Here is a 25511-nt window from a genome sequence, read left to right on the forward strand (position 1 = left end):
AGTTGCCTATCAGATTTGGATTCCTATTTTCAACCTAATGTTGTCAACAATGTGTCAGCACAAAGAATATTGAGTAGTATCTCCTTTTGTCATACTTTTTTCTGATTTGGTGGAAATACATGGGCCAGTCACATATACATGAGTTCATATTACCATCAGTGATGTGGCTGGAGCATGAAGAATTAAAGCGAAGTTCTCTATGAAACTCACTATCTTCTAAATCAGGTTCAGAGTTTGGGCTTTTTTGTTGTTATTTGGATCAGAGTTCATCCAAACATCCACATATGTGTGTGTGTTAAAGATGGAGGCTGCCTTTGCTTTTGTCTTTGTTTCTCTTTACAGAATTTGTCTACAGAAACTTCCCAGATTCGTTTGTAATTAGTTCATAAGTTAACCAACTCCTCTGAGTGTATCCTAGAAGGGGGCCCCCTTGTGACCAACTCTGAACAAAAACATTTTTAAAAAAGGAAAGTTTAGATAATCTTGCACTCACAAAAGAGTAGAATATGTTGCTCAGTATAGCCTTTGTTCCCACATATTGATACTTGCTCCTTTTCTTTTCTTTTCTTTTCTTTTCTTTTCTTTTCTTTTCTTTTCTTTTCTTTTCTTTTCTTTTCTTTTCTTTTCTTTTCTTTTCTTTTCTTTTCTTTTCTTTTCTTTTCTTTTCTTTTCTTTTCTTTTCTTTTCTTTTCTTTTTTTCTAGACAGAAAGAACAAACCTTTGGCAGTGACTTTTTATTTCTCAGTCTAGGATGTGTGAACATGGAAGCTAGTTTGAGTATATGACCGTTATAGGAACTTGAATGATTTCCAATGTAGACATACTCATAGGAACACAACATAGAAAGGCTGAGTTGGATTTATGACCCAGGAAATACACACCTTATTGTCATCAAATTATAACAGAGACACCTTTGTAGTGATCTTCTTCAAATTAAGGAATTTATGTAAAACAACTGTAGTTCCCAATGGTTGAATAGCACTGTTTTTTCCTCTCCTTAGGTTTGCACAAAGCTGGGCAACAGCCTCCTGCTCATTTACTCCAAGGAGCAAAAATTCTCAACGGTGCTTTCAGGTCATGGACTAAAAAACAGGTAGGAAAAGACTGGATTTGATGGGTTTGTCAGTCACTGGAACAGAGAACAAACACTAGAACAAATAGTGTCTCCATAGCAAAACAGGTAGTTCTAGAATCCCAAAGAGTAGAGACCGGGAGAAAGGAGAAGGAAAGGAGGAAGACAGTTGGGAACTCATAGTGCTACATGAGGACTCAGCAGAAAAAAAGGGTACTACTAGAGTTTTAAGAAAGCTTTGATTAACTACTGACCTGCTATAAATTTACACTGTGATGCAGAGGGGAAGACGCATCATGAGGAACATCGTGAGCAGCACCAATCTTACAGTTGTACATGCTCTATATCGTTGTGTTTTCCTCGGCTGCTTCTTTCTTTTACCATACCTGGTTTTGCTCCATTTATGATTTGTGTTTATCTATTCTTTTTAACATCCACTATAGGAGTTCTCCCCAGAAGTGTAAATGTTAAAGTGATTTTGACAATTTTTAACATCAACCAGTGTAAATCAGAGCAGCATTTTTCAGTTCATTGGTAATTCCTTGATTTATTTCATCTGGAAAAAAAAAAGAAACATGCCGTAGTGTTTCCTCCTACACTAAACAAGCCAGTGCAGTCAGCTGAAGGGTATGTGATGGATTGGTAATGAATATGAAATTCATGCTGAAAGATAAAATCCTTTTCAAACAGCTCTTGCAAAATGATCTTGTCAGGGAGACTTTTCCCACCAGCAGAGATTTCTGAAATATAATTTTTCCTGCAGTCAACTGAAAGCTAAAGACATCCCTATTCCCATTATAAGCATAGCTTACAATAGAAATGCGGTAAAATACTCATCATTCAGCATGCTTTTATGGACTGCCGAGTAATGACTGCTGGATGTGACCATTTCATAACTGCACGTATGAGATTAATTTGCTTGCCAGTTTGCTTGCTCCCTTCCTTAAGCAGAGCTGTTGAATTTTCAGGCACATCACAGCATAGCTGAAGAATCCCAAATTTTCAACGTAAGATCTGTGCAGCTTTAAGATTTTCAGATGTTTGAGGAGAGAAAAGGCACTGAGTTCAATGTCCCATTCACTGTTTAGGCCTGTTGGGTGGCTCTCCCAGATTTAAATATAGTTAGGGACTTGGCTGCTGCCTACAGTAAAAGGGTAGTGTTTGAGCCTGAACTCAGAGCCATTCCCTCGTTTCCTATAGCAGTTAGCACCATCCGACTGTTGCGTCACTGAAAAAAAATAAATGACATGGAAGCCTCTTTCTCCATGTCACCCTGTTTATTTTTCCACCTGCTAAGCAGATGTTAAATACTAAGCCAAAGGAAGTCAGACCGTGTTGGCAGTTGGATAACCTTAAACTTTGAATATTATAACATGTCATGTGAATGCAAATGTTGCTAGTCCTGCCAGAGAACTCTCTCAAACTGCTCTGCTGATTAGGTTTATGCCTGTTATATTCACTGGAGACTCCATCCCAAGACAAACCCTCCTTGCAGGGGTAGAGAATAAATTCCTCAGAATCTCATATGAGGGGATAAGCAGAGTGATGTTACAGTTGCAAAAATGTGGTTGATAATATCTGAAAAAGGCTACTGACTTTGTAAGTAGTTGTCTTGAGGGAGCAGCAAAACACACTGATGAGAGGAAAAGTGCATTTTTTCCTTATTTTTTCCTTATTCTTCCATAAGAGAAATACTGATGTGTCACTTAATGAGTTGTTTTGTATATTTGCAAAAGGTGTGCACAGAAACAACACCTTGGCTTTGTTCTGTTTTAGGCTTTAGCAGAGCATGAAGATGAACTACCAGAAAACTTCAAACCAGCACAGCTTATCAAGGATCTTGCCAAAGAAATAAGATTAAGTGAGGTTTGTGCTCTTTTCATAATATTAACTGACACATGCATTTTTAATATACTAGGCTATAAAATGGAAGACTTGAAATAAATTAATCTTCTTTTTTCCCCACTCTGTTCATAACAGAACTGCTGTAAGATTTAGCAGTAGAGTTACTGCTCAGGACCTGTCCGTGGTTGACAGACCACATGTTCTGGGCTCCTGTTTGCCCTCTTCCTGCCCTAACTCCTTCTCACACATTTTTTGTAGTTGGACTGGCCACATTCCCTGCTTCCTTCAGGCTTTGGGTTTCTCTTTAGCCTATCCCAACCCAGAAATAGAGTAGACTTCAAAGACTGCTATTGCCACTGTGCAGGTCGTGGTCACGGTCTGGTGGCTGCTGTTCACCAGTCCTGTCCATGACGCTGCTTATTCAGTCTATCCTGTGCAGGGTCTCATTCTTGGCTGGTTTCTAGGTAAATTTGTTATAGCAAGCGTGATACTAATTATAAATAAAGGGGTTACATGGGGATATCACCCAGTAAGTGCTGCATTGCACTTGGTGCCTGTGTGTGACAGTGAAAGATGGCAATAACTCAGCTGGGTTTGGGGAAGACATAGTGCTGCAGTGCAACCCTTTCCTAACGCCATCCTAGGACTTGGTAACTGAAATCTCTCTCATCCTTTTATCCTCTTTGGTGTAAACTGTACATTTTCTGATGGTCAGAATGGCAAGTTAAACAGAAAATGTGATTCTGTGAAAATAATTTCTTTTTAATTAGCCAGTGTTAATTTTAATTGAGCAGCTATTTTACTGCTTATTTTACCTGGAGGCATTAAACATGGTTCTACTGCATTTATCACAGCTGAATCAACTTAAAACGGCTCAAGTCCAAACTGATTAGTATTTTAAGCAGAAGACCATTGTTTTTATACATACGTTTGTATGCGATGTCTCGAGGAACAAAAATCTAGAGCCCGGTACACAATACGAGCTCTTTACATCGCTTGTTTAATGGTTGTGTCTGGATGCAACATGACTTCTCTGTGCATGCAGCACAGCTGATTGTTTGACTGGTTGTTGCCTCCCACCTGGACAAGTGTTGTATTGCAAATATAATATTTTAGGAAAATAAAGTACCTTTTAATATACAAATAACAGCACTAAGTGTTTCTATTCAGGTAAATAGCACTGGGTAAGTTTCTGGGGTACCAGTTTCTTTTTTGTATTTTTTTTAGAGACCTTTTAATTAAGCGACCCTTTCTCTTGCCGAATGTTTCCATAATTACAAGTTATTTTTAGTGCCAGGATACACAGTTATGATCATTTTGTTCAACTTCCTGCATATCACCACCCCTAGGACTTGGCAGACTTAGTTACTTTTTGCAGCTGAGTGTACCTTTTACGGAAACATCCTATCTTGGCTTTAAAATTTCCAATGTTAATCACACAAGTCTCATTCCAGGGGTTAAAAAATCACTGTTAAAAGGATGTGTCTTGTCTAATTTCAGTTCCAAGCTGTTCTTGCAACCCTTTAGCATCCATTGGTCTCCAAGAGCAATAAAAGCAGCTTGGAAGTGGGATCTGTGCTGGGTTAGTGTCTTTAGAGGAGGACTCTAAATGTGTTCTCCTCTTCTGTTGCATTACAGAATGCTTCGAAAGCCGGCAAAGCAGACACGAGTGCCAACACAAATGCTGAGGAGATCTGTCCTGTGGAGAAGGAGGAGGCTCCATCACCTGTCCAAGTGACACCTCCATCTCCTCCCCCACCTGTAGAGAAAGTCCCCAAAAAAAAGACTCCAAAAACTGTGAAAACCCCTAAACAACTGAAGCCATCCAAGCCCCCCAAACCCCCCAAGCCACCAAAACCCCCTAAGCCTCCCAAAACACCAAAAGTCAAGGGAGAAGGAAAGAAGAAAGGCAAGAAGGTGAAGGAGAGTCCGCCACCAGCCATCCCCAACCTCGACCTGCTGGAGGCACACACGAAGGAGGCGCTGACCAAGATCGAGACACCAAAGAAGGGCAAGGTGGGTCACGTTTCACCCTCAGTGGGGACCAAATCTCTCTTTAGATCCTGTGGAAATAAAAAAGGAATCAGCAAAGTGTGCAATTTTGGCTCCTCTGAAACAAAGGAGAGCCTTGTAGATACCAGCTTGTCATTTGGGTTTGGTTTGCTTTGATTCTTGCATAGTTATTCCTTTAATATGGGGCCTCCAAGAAACCCATTGATTCAAGCTCAGTCTGGAAAACCGCTGCCACGTTCCCCTGCAAAACAAGGTGAGGTGAAAATTAAAAGAAAAATTCTTGAAATTGCATTTTGTTATTCTTGGACTATTGTTTTCCTAGTTCAAGTGTTGTTAGCACTCTGGTGTGCATTTCCATAATCAGTTATCAGAGGAATTCATTTCTGAGGCATCTTTTTTCAGTGTGATTCTGCTCTGGAAGGCTGAATGAAGGTAAAATAATAGTTTGTTTTTGTTTTTTTTTCATGTAGGACTTGTGTCATTTTTGACAAAATTCAGTGTGAATTTTGCTGCTGCCTTCAACAGGGCCAGAATTTCACTGATATATTGACAGTAATCTAATGTATGCAGTTTGCTAAGAAAGTATTCATGTGACTTTTCTAAAAGCACCTGAATTTCCTAGGGGTTTGTATGCAATTTGTGAAACCCATCAGGGAGCAATGGACAGGGAGATGAGCACTTTTTTATAGTAACTTTGTAGGTTGTGATAAGGAAAAATGCATTTTCTGCATTTCTGAAATACCAATATTTGATTGAACCTCATATTTTGGGTCAAAAACAATGAGTCAGAAGAGTAGTTTTCAAAATTTTCATGCTATATTCTGGATAAAACAGATGCATTTCTGTAAAATGATGGTAATATGACAGAGCTCCTTCCTCATTAACAGTCCATGATTATTATTTTTTTTCCCCAGGCCACAAAGAATGTTTTAAGTGTTCCCAGTAAGGAAGCTGTGAGTAAGCAGAATGAGGCGGAGAAGCTTGAAATTCGAGAGCAGAATAAAAGCAAAACAGAAGCCAAATGGAAATATAAGGTAAAGTCTCCTGTAAAGTTCTGCTAATTTTGCAATATAGAGATATATTAAGGATGAGGAAATGGTCATGGCGCTAGCTAAACATAGAGGACAGTCCATTGATTTTCATCTCTTAAAGCAAAAAAAAAAAAAAAAAAAAAGAGCAGAAAATAATCAAATATTTGTTGATAAAGGAGGTGTGACTATTTTTTTTGTTGTTTTTTCAAAGCAAGTCCAGAATTGTCCATCCTTATTCTTGGTGAAACCATTGCGAACAGAGTTAGGAACAAGATATTTCAGTGGTGAACTGGTTTGTAGTCCTTATTCTTACCTAGTTCCACTAGTTTAAATCTGGAGAAGTTCCAGAGAAATCAATAAGTAATTACAGTGTAAATACAGAGTTAATGAAATCTGAATCATGCCATATGAACTTAAAGCTTCCCTCCCGGGAGAACTGATGGAAGTTTAGTAAAATTCATCCCTGCAAAAGAACAGTTTTCTCCCAAGCTCCATTTACAGCGAGGGGACATTTATCTTTCTCACAGAAATAGCTGCTGCCTAGAGTTTGCCTATATTTGAAAATAAATTATCTAAAAGAAAACAAAAGCATAAACCGCTTTTGTGGGAAAAGCTAATTAGGATCCCGACTTCCTCTCCTCAACAGAGAGGTCTAATTTTTTTGTGATAAAACCAGTCACAGTCAATGTGATCAGATTGACAATACACCAATTAATTGCCCAGCCAATACAGCTTAGAAAAGTATTAGGACAATTCTTAAAAAGTAATCAAATACGTCCTTTGCACTGAAAGACTTTGATATTAAATTTATAACTCAAGCTCTTCAGAAAGTGCGGAAGCAGCAAGCAGGACTGGCTGTGGAAGTGCAGTGCAGAGGGCTGGATGCTGTCCCGAGCTGCGCGGCGCCGTGCTGCTCAGCACGGTACTTGCCCTGTGCTCTCACTCACTCCAATGCTTGCTTAGTATTTTACCAAAGTCTGCACCAACTTAAGAGAGGAGCACTTAAATTTCGCATCAGGTAATGCTTAAAGTTAAGCTGGTGCTGAAGCACTCCTTGAATGGGCACAATAAAACTCTACCCCAATTACTTACCCGCATGTTGTGGAAGAGTAGATTCTCTCTGGGCCACTCAGTAAGTGCCTGAAGTCACATAGGAATCTGAAATCCTGACAATTGGTTTGCCTAGTTTTATTGTATTCTACCGAGTATTTTTTGCTTTTCAGAACAGTAAACCTGATTCATTACTAAAAATGGAAGAGGAACACAAATTGGAAAAGACACCTTTGTCAGGACATAAGGACAATAAATTTACATTCTCTTTCGCTAATAAGAAGCTGCTTGGGTAAGTAAAAATATGGCAATGCAATCAGCTAAAAAAACAGAGGAAAAAAGTTTTGTGATTATTTGTTGTCAAAGTACTTATCCAGAAAGTTCTTGCCTCTGGAATTGATTTTATCTAGAATCTAACTTTTCTGGCCATAACAGCAAAGATTTATCTTGAAAGCTAGGAGTTTGCTTGAAAATAATGCCTTCAAAATACAGGCTGCATCTAATTTTTGGCAGTTTGGGTTCTTATTAGTTTGAGTTTTCCTGTGTGTGTGTATATATATTCTTGTTCAGATAATATTCAGAAAAAAAATTAAAGAAACTGTCAAATAACCTGTGTGTGCCAGAATTCCATGTTTGGTGTGCATTACACATATGGTATTATACTTTGAGACAGCTTTAAACAAGATCTTATTTGCAGCCAGTAGAACTATTTTAGATTGCATCATACTTCAAGGTAAAAATGGTAGGTACAGAAGTGTGTTTATAAAATGATTTGAATTGCTGTGACATTTCTGAAAGTATTCAAGTTGACTGAGATTTTTGTGTAAAGAAAGCTATGTTTTTCACTCAGAAAGAGTATTATTTCTGATTTGTAACTTTTTTTCCAGTTCCAAGGGAGTCAAAACCCAGCTGAATACTAGTGTGTTTGGATCCCTGCAGAATTTTAAAGAAGATAAAGCAAAACCTGTACGAGATGAGTATGAATATGTGTCAGATGATGGTGAACTAAAAATTGATGAATTTCCAATCAGAAGAAAGAAAAACACTACAAAAAGAGAACTGCCCTGTAAGAATGTTTTCTATTTTTCCTATACAACTAAGTAATGTTTGTAAGTGGAATATAAATGTATTTAGGTTGTTTCTGAAGGTGCAGCTTGAGAGCTGTTTTTTGAAGAGAAAGGGGAGTCCTTCCATTATTTTATTTTATTTTATTTTATTTATTTCCCAGTTTTATCAGATAAAAAAGATACTCTGCAGCATACTCCTGTTAAGAAGCCAAAGGTGGAGTCGGTATCATACAAGGTATGGTTATTCTTTAACTCTCATAAGCCAGCATCCATTCTAAGTCTCTAATAATATATGGGGCCTTAACTGAAAAGTGCCTGGCAGATGCTGTCCCAAATCTGCTAAGACTTGCTTAATGGTAGATGTGCAGTGTGACCCGGGAGAGTCCCCACTGAATTTAAATCGCAAACCAGACATGTCCACATCCTGCCCAAGAAAGGTGAGAGGACAGTACTGTAAATGCCTGTAGCAAAGACTCTGTACAGGCTTTTGTTAAACTGAAGTCACATCACTGGTGTTTCATGTTACTGGAAACCCTTAATATCTGTTAGGTATTAATTAAAGGCTTTATTTTCTAGCACTTAGCAGACTCCTCTGCCTGTTATGGGCTCACATCTAGAAAGTCCTTCATTCAGTATAATACTTACATGCGTCCCTTAAAGCACCAGAAGAGTCTTTGCAGCATTACTGTGCCTGCTGATAGCTTGCCTCTAAGAAGCTTAAAAACACAGGCTTAATTTTGCTTTTAGCTCTTATTTGCATTAGCTCTGAAGCTTAATGCTGAAAATTAAACAGCATACTAAAATGTGTTGCCCAGCTATGGTGATTATAATTCCATGTTATAGTATCTGAGTCAGTCATAAAAAGTAAAATAGACGAACACAGAACTGCAGGTGCCTATAATGTTTGGCCCTAAGAGCTAAGGAATCTGTGTCCTCCTGGTTTGGCTCGGGGATTTGGGGATATTCAAGAGCACATGCAGAGCTATACCTGTCTCAGTCAGTAGATAGTCTGGAGAACAGCACACAGGGAGCAATGGAGAACATACTCATATACCCCTGGACAGATGTTTGAGGAAGGGGACCAGTTCCTGCACTGAGTAATAACTGGCAGTCTAAGCCATAATGTGTCTTTCCTGCCCTTTCCCCTGTCCCCTGTCCCTTTTCTTTTTTTAAGCAGAACAAATTAGGGAGGCTGTCTCTGTGTCTATAGGAGATCAGTAGGCTGCAAAAACTATTGTGTCCCTCTGGATAACTAAGTTTTTCTTTTCTGACCCTTTTCTTGGTTTTGCAGAGTGATGATTCATCCGATGAAGATTTGCTTCACATTGACACAGAGGCAAAGCCAGGGCGTAACTCGAAAGTAAAGAAAGAGAGTGGAAGTTCAGCAGGAATTCTAGATCTTTTGCAGGCAAGCAAGGAAGTTGGGGGTTTAGAGTATAACACCAACAGGTATGCACAAAGGCATGTTTTTTCCTCTTACCTGTAAAGAACATTTGCCCTTTCATGGGGAAAGGGAGAAAGGATGCATATGCACTGTGTGAGTGTGAGGCAGAGTGAATTTTGCAGCTCAGTAACTGCTCTTTCTCCACTGAGCAGATTCTTCATTTGTCCTGTGATCTGGAGGGAAAGGTGGTGGTGGGGAGAGTTTAATAAGTACCTTTCCTATCTGTAAATATTGAACATCCGTTTTAGCAGTAATACTGTCATAGATGAACCATTCAAAAGGAAGAGGTAGCTCAGTGAATGGAGCTTGAGGACACGAATTAACACACACAAATGAGTAGCATTCCCTCCATAAGGTGTTGCAAGGTTACGTATAGTTTCCCAATTATTGACCGTCTTCTGTGAAAGAAGAAAATAGGAAACCAGCAACTTTCCCTCACATCCATGTTTATCATTCTTTCCCCCATCAAAACATATGGCTTGAAAAACCCATCTCTCTTCTAGGTATGGAAGTACCCATAATCAAAGCGCTATCCTTTTCACCCATGCTACACCCTAGCTAGGTGTTGTGGTCTGCATGACCCAGGAAAAGTGCAGCTTGCGGATTTGGAAGGACCTGTGGAATGAGCAGTTCCCTCTGGAGAATCACAGAGGGAGATGTTGTCTAAACCCAGGAAAGACTGGAAGTTAAAAGCTGTAACTGAGAATTCCAAAAGATATGCCACGTGGTCAAAAGGGAGCATATGGAATAAGTTATCAAGGGAAACCATAGAAGCAAATTGTAACAGATTTAAAGAAAAAAAAAAAAGTCAGGGGTTATGTTGCAAGAGAAGATGGAATTTGTTCAAGGCTGCCGTGTTGTGACAGAGCCACACGGAAATCTAAAGGAGGGAGTGTTGTCGAATCAGAAGATGTTTCAACCTTCCCCGCTTTATCTGGCAGTTGTGTCTTTCACGATTTAGATAGCTGCAGGAGGTTAAAGGATCATAAGGACTGTGTTAATGCAGGGTACATCAGCTATGAAGTACCAGGCAGCTCTGTGGAAGTCAAGCTGGCCTTTGCACATCAGCATTAGGAGTTTGTTACTTTTTACAGCAGCACATGCAATGGGGAACCTCATCTCTGTGCTGAATGGAGTTGTATTTTCCAAGGCTCCTGTACGAGTCTGTTCCTCCATCCCTGTCCATTCTTAATGTACTCTTGTTGCACGCCTCTCAGTGGCATATCACACGTGCCAGTGATTTTAAATCAAGTAGCATAGTAACTATGTGAACTTAGAAGACTTATGCTGACATTACCAAGGCTGGTATTTCCATGGAAGAGAGTTAATCTTGGTTTAGTGCTATTTTCCTCCGCTACTGCGCGCACTCTAGCAAGTGGTTCCTCAAAACAGTCTCCTCCTCTCTATTGCTGAGGGTATGGAGACAGGTACCCGCTGTCTGCAGCTTCCCGGAAATACCTGGTATTTTTGAGTGCCTGGGCCCAAATAGAGCTGTAGTTCTAGATTTTCCTGATCTCCTGAGAACTGGCCACATCTGCCTCTGCCTTTCAGAAAACACAGAAATAGTGCATTGCTCTTTGTTATCTATCTGACCGTTCATGTGAATTCCTCCTCCGTACCACGTAATGATGCACAAGGGAATCAGTGTTTATGCCAAGTTTACACCTAAATTTCAGTAGGTCGGTAGCCATTTCAGCAACTAGCTGGAAGCATCTAACAGTGCAAATAAAGTCAGTCTAATACAACTCCTCTGCATGAAGCACAGAACAAAAGAAGAAAATCCAGCATTTTAAGAACTGAAGAAATCTGCTTCAGCCATGTTTACGCTACTAAACGTTTGATGTAAAATGGGTTGGCTGCTTGTGATGTGCAGAAATACAGAGATTAACAGGTTAAAGAAAAGGTTCTGAGGGATTATCTTTCTAGCCTGTGTGGTGGCTTTCACTGCCTGCAATGGGTTAAAACTGCCTTTCAGTAACAGGGCAGGATTCAGCCCTTTCATTTTACCTCCCTTCAGCCTGGGCTTTGTATCCAACCTATTGGTAGACTCTGTGGTTTTTGAAATCAAAGCTGTAAATGCAGTCACATAACTAAAGTCTGCCTGAATTACTGCACTGTGTGTGGCAGTTTAGTGGGAATGTGTCATATCAATTTTGGCTCTTGTATAAACAATTAGGTTTTGGCAGTGTGCATTGCAGCTTGATTGAAAAAAGCTCCCAATAAATGAAATTATTGTGTTTCATTTCATAATTATGCTAGGCTTTTTAAATGGTAATAGCATTCTTTTTAAGAGAAAAAAAAAAAAGGCAGAAACATGATATGCAACATGTTATGTCGCAATGTAATGCTGATGGGATCCTGCCTGACTCTCCCGCTGTCTATTAACAATTTCCATCTCTTCTACCTTGCTTTGTATTCATAAGGCAGATAAAGAGTGGCTAGAGATACATATTTACATAGGTGTGTTTGTATATCCTGGATAGTCAGTGTAGCAGTAGTGCTAGTCAGCCTCCATGGATGTTCCTGCTCATTTGCTGCTCTGTGCAGCTGAGAGCCAGCTCTGAGGTGGGGGGCATGTAGCCACGTCACACAGGTCAGGGCTTCTTGTGTCAACCATCTCATCTGAACGGGCTGGAACTTTATTCCATAAAACATCAGCTTGTCAGTCGCCACTTCCTGGAATGAATCTGCAGATGAAATTTCCTAGATTGCTCTGAGAATCACGTTCCAGGGCTTGTGTTGACGATAGCCCTGGGAAGTGGAAAAGAGAAAGGTCCTGCAGAAAGGGTGCTGTAAGGGTGCAGGCATGCTGAAACAATCAAAAATGGTATATGGAGGAAAAAAAAAAAAAAAAAGGCTGAGGGGACTAGTGGGCACAGGATCTCCAACTAAGCATAATCATTTCCTGTTTTTTTTGTGGGGTGATTCAAGAATGGAAGGAAATATTTTTCAATTTGAAATTATTTTAGTTCTACAGCTTTATACATTCATCGCTTCTCTAAAATATTAGCAAGTCATTTTGTCTCTGCTCCATTTCTTCTATGTGATTGATTTACTTGTTGCCTCAGGTGGGTTAGGGAGAAAAGAGGGATATATTATCAAGTAGAAGGAAGGGTGATTTATTGCTTTCCCCTCACATGCACCAGCACTTTTCTATGGTTCTTGTTTGCAGAATCTAGAATAACTGCAATTGGAAGGGAGCCAGCTACAAAGTCTCTTTGATCAGGACATTGTCCAACTGAATTTTAAATATATCTAGGGATGGTGATTCTGCAGCCTCTCTGGCTGAGTTGTTCCAGGGTTTGGCCACCCTCATTATGGACCTTTGATTTCTTGTGTCTAGCTGTAATTTCCTCTGCTGCAGCTTGTGACCATTGCTTCTCATCTTTTTAGTGTGCATCTCCAAGAAGGGGCTGGCTCAGTCTTCTCTGTAACCCTCACAAGGCAGTTCTTATTTCAAGTTAGTACTTATTTCCATTTAGAAAATGTTAGGTAACTCCTGTGACTTTCCTTTGCCCTTGTCATTTTTTTCCTAACTTTAGCATGAGTTCGGGTGATTGTTATGGAGAGGCAAGACCAACCATTAGCACGTTTACCCTCACCTCGCCTTTGCTCTTCAGAACCACTGGCCGCTGTGTGGGCAGCATGGCAAATGCAGAGGAGGACAGCCCTCAGTGAATTATACACTGCTGGAATTAATGGATTAGATTTCTAAACATGAAAATTAGGTGAAAGGTTCAGTATGGGCAGATCATCTCCTTTCTTTCCTAAGCAAAGTAATGCTGCGCTGTCAAGGCAGCTGGCGGCAGTAGAGTTGGTTGTGAAAAGAGAAGCACTGGCTCCCTGTGTTGTATCTTCTTCTAGTGTTCAGATTTCGGTATAGTTCCTGGGTCCAGGCAGTGTGCAGGGTCCAGCCTCAGCTAAGGATGTACAATGTGAATTGTATGAATTCTTGCTAGCATCTCATCTGCTTGAATATTGCCTCCTGCTGTGGGACATGCTGTCAGGGAAAGGATGCTCCTGTTGAGGCTAGGAGTAATGTGGGCCCCCAAACCTAAGCTGAAAGGGTGCTCTGTGTGCTCCTTCCTGAAGAAGAAGCTGCTGGCCATGCCAGGCTGCTCTGGCACTCTGAGGACCTCAAGGTTGGGCCCAGCATAAGCAAATAATTGCAAAAAGCACCATGTGAATGGCACAAAGGTGGCCTAGGTAGGTCAGTGTGCTCTTCCTTGGGTTCCCACCGAGATGAGTTGTCTTCTATGTTCCCTATCACACTTCCGGACTGGACAGCTGTAGACTCATTGCCCCTACGGGAGATGTTACTTTGGGCGAGTTTTAACAGGAAATTTTCCCTTCTGTTATGGTCCTTCTCTTAGTTAATAATGTGGAAGTGCCCTGCTGCTTGCAGCTCTCAGGAGCAGCAGCAGAAAGGCAGGTGCTGGTGGTGCTGCTGCAGGCCGTGAGCAGGCTCGCGGGCTCGGGATGCTCGTGCTCCGGGCAAGGCCCTCTGGCCTGCGCTGGAGCTCCGCGTGGGAACGGGGCCCGGCAGAGCTTGGCCCTCAGGAACGCAGCGCTCCGGAGCGCTGAAGCTTGCTGCTTTGTTAATGCCCTTTTGGCCATCCAAAGATTTCTTTGGCCTTTGGAGCTTGTGCAACAAGGTTTGCCAAATTGCACTATGTTCTAAAGATAAAGCCAGTAGTTTTCAGCATGGATCTTTCTGTTCCTGAGCTATAAGCGTCTGAAAATCAGATTTTAATATGCCTCCTTTCTAGGCATATTGCAATAAATGAATTCCCCTAAGGTGCCTCTTAGGGGACACCCCAATGCTTCCTGCTGCTTATTTTCAAGAGTGAAAGGAAAAAAATAAGATCTCCCAAAAGAAAGCCATGTACAGTGCTGAAGTGGACCTCTCTGCAAAAGGCACAAAGTGGTACCAGTCAGTTTAACAGTGTCCTTTTCTCCATTCTTACACCAAATTATTTTTTAGCTTGAGGAAAAGAAAGTAAGACTGCCAAGATGCATTCAGTGGCAGGGCTATTACAGCAGTTGCTATTACCAAATTCCATCTTGGGGTGTGTTTTAAGCTTGCTGCTCTGAAAGGAGTGTGGGAGCACAGCATGCCAGCTCCTTTACTCCTGCTCCCATTTTAAAAGCTTTTAAAATCATTATGGAACTTGCAGATCTTTTTAATCACTAATGCTACAGAAAGAGGATATGGCCTTCCAGAGCTTAAAAATTGTTTCCTGTTTCTTCTTGAACTTTCCTTTAGCTTAGGCGGCAGAGCTCAAATCCTTATGGAAGGGGCCAAGAGCACGTTCCCTAATGAGAAACACTTTACCCCATGTGCAGCTCTGTCTCCTCAAGACGTTTTACCCACACGTTCAGGTTGTGGTTTGACTCATGGAACTATTGGTTTTGATCATATTCCACAATTTATTTGTTAAAGCTTGTGTTGCTTAAGGCAGTTCCTCTCTGATTCCTCGTTTAGTGGTCAGTTTTTGATGGTCTGTTTGCACTGTTTTGAGAGTCCAGCATTTGTGAAAACTATTAGGAAAGAAAAGGGGAAGAAAATATGTTAATTTCTTATAGATGGTGCAAAATATGCTCTTGCGTTTGAGAAGGAGATGGCTAAGACATGATAATGAGGGGATTAAAATGTCTCTTCACTAAATAAGTATTTTGATGGTCTTTTATTCTTCGAGTTGTTAGCTGCTAACACCAGTTTAACTCATTTTCAGGATTATTTATAAATGCAATTAGTGCACCTCCTTTATGTCTTGTGCATTACTCTATCCAGAATCCTGTAATGGTTTAAAGGGGATTAAACTAAGATCAAATCAGAGAAAGTGATGTGATACTGCTAATTTACTTGGAAATCCTGTATGTTAGCAGTCTCTCTTGCATAACCATTTAAAAAAAAATCATTATCACCAGGTTACTGTTTGGTATTCTGTGAAGACATCATCATTCTTCTCTAGTGTGGGAGGTCTGTGTTCCCCCCTCACTAAGTGTATATGCCAGTCAGCGTTTGCACGTCCTTTGACCTCTGTCTACTCTGGAAGAATATATTGTCCTGGGTCTTCCTCTTGCTGCTGATATGAAGCCTTTCTTGTTGCTTTTCACATCCATCTTCAGCTCCAGCTGTGGCTTTCCTAATGTCCAAGTGGTGCTCTGTTTTTCTCTCAGGTCATTTTTTTTTTCCCTCTTCCACTGCTCATAAGTGTTGTTTTTGCTTTTGAGCTCCATCAAGAGTTTCTTGTTCCGGACTAGTAGACTTTTTGCTATTTCTGCTCAGCCTCCCACAGATGAAGGTCGTGTGTTCTGGTCCTCTCAGCAGGTTGCTCTTGATGATCGGCAAGTTCCCTGGGCTTGTCTCCCCTTCAAAGCAGCCTCCCATGGGATCCTACCTATCAGTGTCCTGAACAAGCTGATGTTCACTCTCTTGAAGTCCAGGGCTGTTATCCTGCTAATTGCTCTCCTTGCCTCCCTCAGGATCTTAAACTTCGCCATCTCAAGGTCCCTGAACCCAAGGTGGCCATCACCCGTCACATCCGTGATCAGTTTTTCCTTATCTGTGAGTAGCAGATCCGGCCAAGCATAATCTCTAATCCGCCCATCCAGCATTCACATCAATGTATGGAAGAAATCTCATGAACTGCTTGTGCCCCATCAAGTTGCCCTTCCAGCGGATCTCAGGTCTCCAGGGAGAACTATGGCTTGTGATCATGAGGTTTCTTCCAGTTGTTAAGTACTTCCTCTACTTGCTTGGCACTGCATAGCAAAAGCCCACCACAATGTTGCCTCCAGTGCTGGCCCATAAGGACTTGCTTGTTGTGTTTCATGGCAAAACTCAATGCACGGAAGCCATTTACTTGCACAGGGCCAACCTCCTTTCCTCTGGTCTGTACCCACTCATTAGAGCACCCCAGCTGTGTGAGCTGTGTGAGCATATGTGTAATCACAGTGACATCAGTGCTCTGCAGCTACAACCAGACTTCTCATTCTCACGTTTCTTTTCCATGCTGCTTGCATTATTGGATAGGCACTTGAGCAGGGCCCCCTACTTGCATCACTTTCTCAAGGGGCACTGTGGTCACCTGTGACTGGTTCCCTCAAGCCACCATTCTCTGCATCTCTTCAGGCTTTGATTTCATGTGTGGTTTCATTTAAAAGAAAGGATGGAGAAATCTGGAAAGTGATCCAGTTTTCACTAGCTGTATGATGAGGGATTTGGGGGATTTGCATGAGGGAGTAGGAGAGAGACCTTCATAGATGAGTAGTAGAAACTGCATTGCAGAGAACACTGTTGTGGATTTTTGGAAGGGTTGCCCTGAAAAGAGTTCTCATATATACAGTGACACAACCTTCAAGGAGCAGTGCATTACATGCAGAGTCAGGTGACAGGCAGCTTGCTGACTTCTGAAGCATTAACCTGAAAATAATGTGCTGTGTGTGAAGATGATGTTAACATAAAAAATATCTGATGTCACAGGAGGCATGCCCAGCTGTTCAAAGAGCAGTATTCAGGAAATCTGTTCTAACTGGGCAGTGAAGAGAGTCAACTGTTTGTGAGATGTTTGTGTTTCCTGGGATTGCTAACAGCGCTTGTATTTCTCAATGTTTTCCTGCAGCCAGCCACCCGCTTCGCCCAGCACACAAGAAGCGATCCAGGGAATGCTATCAATGGCAAACCTCCAGTCATCAGACTCCTGCCTCCAGACATCATGGGGTACAAATCAAGCAAAGAATAACTCCATCTCCACCCAGAACTCCAAGAAAACAGGCGGTGGTAGCAACAAAAATGCAGGCAAGCGGTTACTAAAGAAAAGCACGAAAAACAATGTTGACATTGAAGATTACGATGAAGATCAGGACCACTTAGATGCCTGTTTTAAAGACTCTGATTATGGTAAGCACAGAGAAAGCAGTCTGTGTGTGCGTGCCTGGCTATGCCTATACATATTTTGTGTGTTTGCAAATCCTCCCCTCCTCCCATGGTTCTCAGGAGACATTTTTCTTTTTTTTTTTTTTGTGGTTAGTGACAATGAAATCAACTGGGTATTTTGGCAAGGAAGAGTGCAAATAGTAAGAGGTTTGCATTGCAAAATTAAGGGGGCAGCTCCTAAATGCAGTCTGTGGATGAGAACAAGAGAATGTCATCTGTGGGAGTTGCGTTGCCATTCGGTGGTACCTCTGGGAGATTTCACTGTTTCAGCTCTCATGCCTGTAGTCCCCAGATCTGAATAAACAAGTGCAGGTTCATTTCTTGTACTGAAACTACTGTCTTTGTTTCTTGTTGTAGTTTACCCTTCTCTCGAATCAGATGAAGATAATCCAGTATTCAAATCCCGATCAAAGAAAAGGAAGAGTTCAGATGATGCCCCATACAGCCCGACAGGTAAGTCCACACAGTCTCTGCTCTCCAGACTCAAGTTAAGCCATGCAGGCCACTAAGGAAGCAGCTATTTTTCAAGCAATGTGGTATCTCTAAGACCACGACCAGCAATTCCTTTCTATAATGTAAAGAATGAGTCTTTTCCAGTGCAATGGGATTTGATTTCAAGTGCTGAGACTCAGCAGTGTCAGCCTTCCTCTGTCGGTTAGCAGTGGAAAGTCATTCTTGGTTGGGTTATTGGTTTACTTTTCTGCATGCTATTGGTGAAGGAATGACTGGTGGCCAACTTTGTAGTGATATAGAGACTCTGATGTCCTCATTGTGGGCAGGGGTCTCCCATGGCTCTGGCTGACGGAGTGGGAACAATTTGTGAGCAGGCCAATCAATGCTAAAGTCAGGTGGCTGCAGGCTTACGTTGACAGGAAGTTATTTGACCGTGTTACATCTTTATTGGCAATTTCTCCCCAAAAGTCTGTAACTGGGTGGAGTTTGTCAGCACCTCTTGCCTTTACATACATCCTGAGGAAGGAAGAACAGGAAGGCTACTGCATCCCTGGCCCTCCCTGCTCAGGAGGGCAGAGCTGTGCTGCTCTGTACATGGTTAAGATACTCACACGTTCTGCATATTCTGCATGTCTCACCTCCATCTTCTTTCATTGTAGCAAGAGTCGGTCCCTCGGTGCCTCGACAAGATAGGCCGGTGCGAGAGGGCACAAGAGTCGCCTCCATTGAAACTGGACTTGCTGCTGCTGCTGCAAAGTTGTCACAGCAGGTGAGGTTGCTTAAGAAGTAGCTGGCAGTAAATGAAAGCCCTTCTATACCCCAGCAAGAGTCATGCCCAAATAGCAGTGCTCAGAAGACCCAGCAGTCACAAGGGCAATAAATGGGATGGAGGTTCAAATGTTGCAGCATATCTTACAATGCCCCAGCACAGAGCAGGCAATGTGTCAAGAGGGTGCAAAAATATGAGAGAGAACATATTTCAGGCCAAAAGATCTAGTGAAAATCAAAAGGAGGTGCCCTGAAAGGAGTATGAATGAACCATAGATTGATGTGAATGTGAATGTCTGACTGGCGTGACTGCTTTGTCTGTGAAAATCAGCTGCTAGCAGTCTAAGGATTAACTCCTGTAGAGTTTTGGTGAACTGTGAGCATTTGTGGGTCAGTTCAGTGAAGATATTGAGACATTCCTGGGTGTTAAGTATGCTTCAGATTTTGAATAGGTCAAATAGATGGTAAGTGCTTCATGCAAGTAGATAAAAGGTGTTCAGGTGACAAGGTCTGCTGGAACAGGTTGGCAAGATGCCTTGGGGAGTTGATGGAGACGCAGCCTTTGGTGGTGTAGGGCTTTTGTGATGGCTCCTGTGAGTAGAGTGTGATAGCAGTAAAGTGTGATATCCAAGAGTGTGGTAGCAGGTTTTCATTGAGTAGTGGGCTAAAAGTATACAAGGGAAAGAGGATGGTGACAAAACAACTTTTCTCTCAGTGTGCAAGTGAAAGCACAGTTACAGGTGAAGAGATAACGTTAAGGGTCCGTCTAAGGGATGTTTAATATCCTCCATGGTATTGCAAAAGGGTATGAAGATACCTGAAGATAGGAGGTGCCAATTTATGTGGAGCATCATAAGGTTTGTACATGAAAAAAAATAATGCTGGTCTCCTGAGGCAGGGTGACTTTGGTCCTGGCCAGCTCCCACTCACTGCAGTGTACACAAAGTAAAGAAAGAAGGAGGTTCTGCACAAAGTGTATACATAGATGCAAGAAAGGCAGCGTGTGCGTGCAGCAGAGAGAGCTGTGAGCGAGATGGTATCGGAACAGGCCCTCAGCAAGTTTTACATGGCAAACTTCGTTGCTTTTTCATTGTGTCAGGACCCTAAACAACGCTGCTGGCCCTTGCCATAGCTAAAGGTCTTCTGGGGATTAATACAAGCTTCATGTTTGTCATTTTAAAGGAGGAACAAAAAGGCAAGAAGAAAAAAAATACCAAAAAGAAGCTGTCAACCAACAACGTGAACAAACCGGCTCAGGAAGGCAGCTCTCCAGAGCCAAAGCTGGAGTCACATGCCAGCAGCCTCACAGATCACGAGTACACCGCAGGGGCCAGCACCTTTGGGGTCGCCCAGCCTAACAGGGGATCGCAGCCGATGGCGCCTGGTGTTTTCCTCACACAGAGGCGACCTTCTTCATCCTCACAGAACAACGCCTCCGCCAAAGGTACCAGGAAACGCCTGGGGTTATGGTACAGGAACGGGGAAGGGTGATTCAGTCATGTAATCCATGCGCTTTGCAGGGCCCCTACATGTTGTCTGCCATGGGTCTGTAAAAGTGTTTTGGCAGATCAAAGCTGTTGGAGATCAGGCCCATGGCCTTCATTGTTCTGGCGCTTTGTGCCCAAACATGCACTTTGCTGCAGGGCATGAGGCATGCTATACTAGGAGATATTCCCAAGCACATCTGGTAAATAGAGTAGATAGGCCCTGTTCTTAAGGAATTGGTCACATCACAGTCCAGCCTGTCTGATGAAGCCTTGAGATGAGTCTGCAATACTTGTCTTGCCCATGACAAGGCCAGGAGCTGTCGTGGTTGTGTAGTGTTTTTATACCAATACATATGACCGTGTGAGAATGAGGAGTTCCTACCAGTGAGTGTAGAGCAGTGTGAATCTGAAAATCCATCTTGATAGCTGCCTCAAGGGAGTGGAGGAATGTCAAACCTCAAGAGTAACACAGCACTCAACCAAATCCAAGAGAGAGGAAGAGGTCGCTTGTCTGCTACAGGGAAAACATTGCACAGCTGAGGCGATCTTGAAGTCTGGGCTAGGTCCTCCTATTCTCTGCTTGAACACTGCAAAAAAAAAAAAAAAAAAAAAAAAAAAAAAAAAAAGACATAATAAAGGCAGGTGTGTAGGACAGGCAGAAAAAGTCAGTCCAGTGCACTGAATACTGTGAAAATTGATTGTGCGAAACTGCTTGGAGAGGTCTTGATATAAAAAGCGAGGTGATGTGACAGATGTTTCCTCTGTATTTGAGTGGAGCAAGTCAGAGGCGATGCAAGATGTCCTGCAGACCTCTCTGAAAAGTGCCAAGCAGTAAAACATACGGGCAATTGGATGGGACGTGAAGTGGTGTGAACAAGAGGACATGTACAGCCAGTGGGAAATAGGGGCACTCTAGGAGCTGGCTGTGACTGTGCCTACCTGCAGAACCAGACTGAAAAGCAAATATTTGCCTGGAACTGGGTCTGTCTGTGGAACTGTGTGGTGAAATGGTGGCATTAGTAAAACAGCTTCAAGCAAGTGGAAGATGTGATGGGAAGACGAGTGCTGAATGGAGCCAAACTCCAGAGTCCCGGCCGGTGAATGAGGCAGCCCAGTCAGGGCATTGTGAAGGCAACCTGAACAGGCACGTGGATCGCACCTTGTCCATGCCCATGATAGCTGAGTCCCCAAAGGAACCATGTGCCAAGAAAGTGAGTGGCTGACCTCTCAGCACTTTCAGGACCTCCTCTGTGCTGGGCCTAGGGACAGCTAGGGGTGCAGAGGGCACTTCAAAGCATCTCTCTGCTCAGGAAAGTTCTGGGCCTCGGGACTACAAGATTGGGCATCACTAGGGTTGAAGGGAATGTGGAAGGAGATGGTGGGATGAAGCAGAGTTAGATCTCTGAGGCCACTTTTTGTCATCAGGGAATGCAGAGGACTTGGTCTTGAAGAGTGAGGTAAGACAATAAGAAATGAGGAAGCTGTGATTTTTCCTAATGTACTGCGGTGCTCTTTGTGGTTGTCGAAGCACATGGGGAGCCTCACAGCCTGCCATTTGGTCTGATAGGAAGTGTCACGTACACTGTCATGGCCTTTTAAAGCTGAGATCCTTCATGCAGATGGGAAAAGTGAAGAGGAACCAACCCTGCAGGCATTGCACATGAGCACACCAATACCTGCTTGTGCTTGTGTTAGTCTTCGGCACCTTGGAGACCAGTGGAGTTTCTGGCTGTAAGTTACGTGGCAGCCGGTGAGAGAGGGCCAGATATCAGCCCTGATACTTTACAAGTAATGGAGAAGACAAGTATGTAGCGAACACAGACCTTCCTGTACTGCAGAGCACGCGAGCACAAGTTTGGGATCCTGGTGGAGTTTTCCTTTCATGCATGTGGGGATAGGGAAGGTTTCCTACTCCAAGTGCTAGGTAACGTCCTTGTGCTGGCTTGACTATGTAGGGAGTAAGTATGTGCTTGCATGTTTGCGAGTGTGTGTGCATGCCTTTTCAGGGGCCTTCTGACTAGACTGGATGCAGGTATAAGGTAGCTTTGGAACATGGAGGCTGGACTGTCACTCTGTGAGGAGGCAGGTCGCCCATGAGCAAGGCCTGACGTTTAATGAGCCAAGGTGTGTGCGTCACAGGGTGAGGGTGCAGTGCAGGGGCCTCTAGGTAGAAGTCTGTAGGTGCTTGGCAGAGGAGAGGAATGAGTTGCATCTCCACCGTGAACATGGTGTATCGAAAGGCTTGTGTCCATGCTAGACAGGTAAGTGATAGGAGAAGTCCCAGTGATGATCTGTTGTGTCTCATGCTGGGACATCCTGGAGGGTGTTGGTTGGTTTGGTGGTGGTTTGGCAGAGGCTGGGCCCTCCAATGCGTGACATGAAGCAGCGTGGCGATGGGTGCCTGCCTGAGGGGGTCATGGTGGCAGCCTGTGGTGTGGGGATTGTCACAGGGTTGCCTGGGAGGTAGCCAGGAACCTGGGCAGCAGCATGAGACTGGAAGGGGGGCTGGATAGATGTTTGTGGGGCTGTGTGGGTGGGAGCCGCAGTGCTGTCCCTCTGCCCAGCCGTGCCTTGAGGGCCATGCTGAGCCCTTCACCAGCACCTCTGGTCTCCTTCCAGGGAAACGCACGAAAAAGGGGATGGCCACGGCCAAGCAGCGGCTCGGGAAGATCCTGAAGATCCACCGGAATGGGAAGCTGCTCCTCTAGCTGCGGGTGCTGTGTGGCTGTGGCCAGGGGAGCCAGCCGCCCTGGGGACACTGCCCGTTCTCTTTCTGCCACCACAATAATAATCCCTTAACTTTCAGCGGTCGGAGTGTACAGAATCCTGCTATAAATATTTTTTAATATAGATGTCCTTTCTCAGAGTGCTGAGAGTGACTAGTCCGCAAAAAGTTAATGCTAATCCGGGCCACGGAGGAGCACCCTGACTTGGCCCCCGGCCATAAGCGCCCAGGAGTGGCCGCTGCCTCTTTCTGCTCAGTGGCCAAGTAAGGAGGGGTGGCCGCTGGGGCACGGCCATTGCTGTGTGGCCGTTGGGGCGTAGCCTCAGCGGCCGTTGGGGCACAGCCATTGGGGTGTGGCTGTTGGGGTGTGGCCCCAGTGGCCGTTGGGGTGTGGCCGTTGGGGCGTGGCCCTGGTGGCTGTTGGGGTGTGGCTGTTGGGTGCAGCCATTTGGGCGTGGCCCCGGTGGCCGTTGGGGCGCGGCCATTGGGGTGCTGCCATTGGGGCCCGGCCCCGGTGGCCGTTGGGGCGTGCGGGCGGCCACGGGCGTTGGGCTGTGAGGCAGCGCTGTGGCGGTCTGCGCGTTTCTCAGGCAACCCCGTGTAGACGCGTTTCCCGCGGCTCCCTTTTCCTAGAATGTAGCCTGTACATAGCTTTTGGAATAACCACCACCCGTTTTTTATAAGGGGAAAGTCTCTTCGGAGCTCTGTTCGTACGGGCGCTGCCGCGGCCGATACCAGCTCTTTGTGTAACTTCTTGTACGAGGAGGGAGACAGTTATTTTACTAGCACCTTGTGGAGTGTTTCCGTGTTTTGTGACGATGTAATTTATTAATGTTTGTAGCTTTTTATATTTGTACATTTCTTATGGGCTTTGTTTATATACACACATTACCGGGGCGCGGCGCCTGCGGGGAACCAGAGCCACCCGCAGCCGCGGCCGGGACGGGCAAGGGCCGCGAGGGCCGCACCGGCCTGGGCGTCGCGCTGGCTTTTTTTATTATGATTATTATTATTAGTATTATTATTTTTTCGCGACATGTACATTTCTAACAAAGTTTATCGTGGCTATCTATCTATGACGGTGTTTTATTTACCGATTCATATCAAATGCTCTTGTATCGAGTTCACAAAAATCTAAGTACGCCTAGAGCAAAGTTTAAAAAAAAAAAAGAAAAAAAAAAAGAAAGCAAAGTAAACTATTTCAGGTTTTGTATACAACCGCTTGGGCCTGGTGTTTTTGTTGGGCTGGGATGGGCAGGGTGCGGGTGGGAGCCAAAGTGCCCTGTGCCCCCCTGGGTGTCCTGTTTGGGCAGGAGGAGCAGAGGAGATGGGGGCTCTTCCCTGGGCGTGCTGCAGGGTGCTGAGGCAGCCCTCCATCCAGGACACCCCCCCCTCTGCCACTTCTCTCTGCTTGCCATAATCGCAAAAGAAGCTCTGGCTTTTCTGACATGGCCTTGGCTTCCCTGCCTTACTACGCACTCTAGGAAGGCTGGTCCGAAGTTCGTGTATGGGTCATGTACCCACTCCTCACACACATGTGTCTGCCCAGGAGCGCTCTCGTCCCTCACCCTCCGGAGGACAAGCATGCACATGTGTTTCCCGCACTTCTTCCCTGCTCCTTGGAGGCTCTGGAATGCTGCAGGCTTCCCCTTTGCACTCACTGAAACTTCACCTAAGTCACCAGCTCTTTTGTGCTATTTCTCCACATTGACCCTCTTATCCTTGAGATGTTTCCAGACATTTCTTCATTTTCACAGGAGAAACTGAGCAGGAAACCCACAGATCTGTGTAGCTGCTGCTTCTCCCGCAGTCCTCTTTCCTAGCACAAGGGTGTTCACATCTCCTACATCTAGGCTGCTATGTAATATTGGCAATATTGTGTGGGCACCAACAAGCAGAGACAGTTGACCTAGTTTGCACACGAGTAACAAAAACAGTGAGGCTTGTCTGTTACTGCTTTTGACAGCCCTGACAGGCTCAGGTTTAGCACTGCAGAGTCCTCTACCTCGAAGTAATCAAGATGCCCCCATCATGTTGTATGTGCATGTACTACTGAAGTAATAGATGGTGACGATCAGGTGCCATAGCAGGAACCATTTCACTGACCACTATCTCTTCAAATGGGTGCCTTTTCATTAAGCTTTATCAAATGTAATTCCTTAAGAAGGAGGACAGCAGGCCAGACCTACTGCTGAACGTTTGTCCTGGGGAGGTTTCACCTCTGAAATACACTTCAGGTCTGTCCCAGACCACAGTGACACACAACAGGGAAAAGTAAAGGCCATGCATGTACAGGAGCGGTGGTTACCTGATACTGCCTGCAGTTGAAGACATTGCAGAATCATCCCTTTTTAGATGTGTCACTTTTCAAACCAGGCAACCAGCGATGACAAACAAGGTGGGGACGAAGACAGCATTTCCTGACAAGGCTCTGAGACCTCTCTTGTATTGAGTGATCTGAAGGAAGGGTGATAAATTTGTTCCAGCCGATGAGCATAACTTGTGGCTGGGTGCCAGGAAGTCCACTTACCTGGCTCGTCTAGTAGGATATAACAGAAGACAATGTCAAAAGCCCTATTAAAATGGAGGTTAAACAGCATTTGCTGTCTGTGAC

The 25511-nt window shown here is 43.8% G+C and overlaps 1 protein-coding gene across 2 annotated transcripts in view; it reads left to right on the forward strand.

Annotated features, from left to right (window-relative positions):
* Nucleotides 1-23038, forward strand: part of PHF2 (PHD finger protein 2) — an 82376-nt gene extending 59338 nt beyond the window's left edge. The window contains exons 10-22 of one of the 2 annotated variants that reach the window (XM_088522869.1): nt 1002-1093; nt 2849-2938; nt 4556-4933; nt 5845-5964; nt 7185-7303; nt 7899-8077; nt 8240-8313; nt 9370-9527; nt 17151-17428; nt 17822-17917; nt 18577-18686; nt 19868-20129; nt 22792-23038. In XM_088522869.1, coding sequence (XP_088378995.1) covers nt 1002-1093; nt 2849-2938; nt 4556-4933; nt 5845-5964; nt 7185-7303; nt 7899-8077; nt 8240-8313; nt 9370-9527; nt 17151-17428; nt 17822-17917; nt 18577-18686; nt 19868-20129; nt 22792-22880 — 2045 coding nt within the window. In that variant the 3' untranslated portion in view covers nt 22881-23038. The remainder of the gene's footprint in view (nt 1-1001; nt 1094-2848; nt 2939-4555; nt 4934-5844; nt 5965-7184; nt 7304-7898; nt 8078-8239; nt 8314-9369; nt 9528-17150; nt 17429-17821; nt 17918-18576; nt 18687-19867; nt 20130-22791) is intronic. The other variant, XM_088522871.1, reaches the window with a different exon arrangement.
* Nucleotides 23039-25511: the final 2473 nt, after the last annotated feature.

The sequence above is a fragment of the Tinamus guttatus genome, unplaced genomic scaffold, assembly GCF_059628265.1.
Source record: "Tinamus guttatus ecotype Peru unplaced genomic scaffold, ASM5962826v1 Tinamus_guttatus_pri_ptg000169l, whole genome shotgun sequence".
NCBI lineage: Eukaryota > Metazoa > Chordata > Aves > Tinamiformes > Tinamidae > Tinamus > Tinamus guttatus.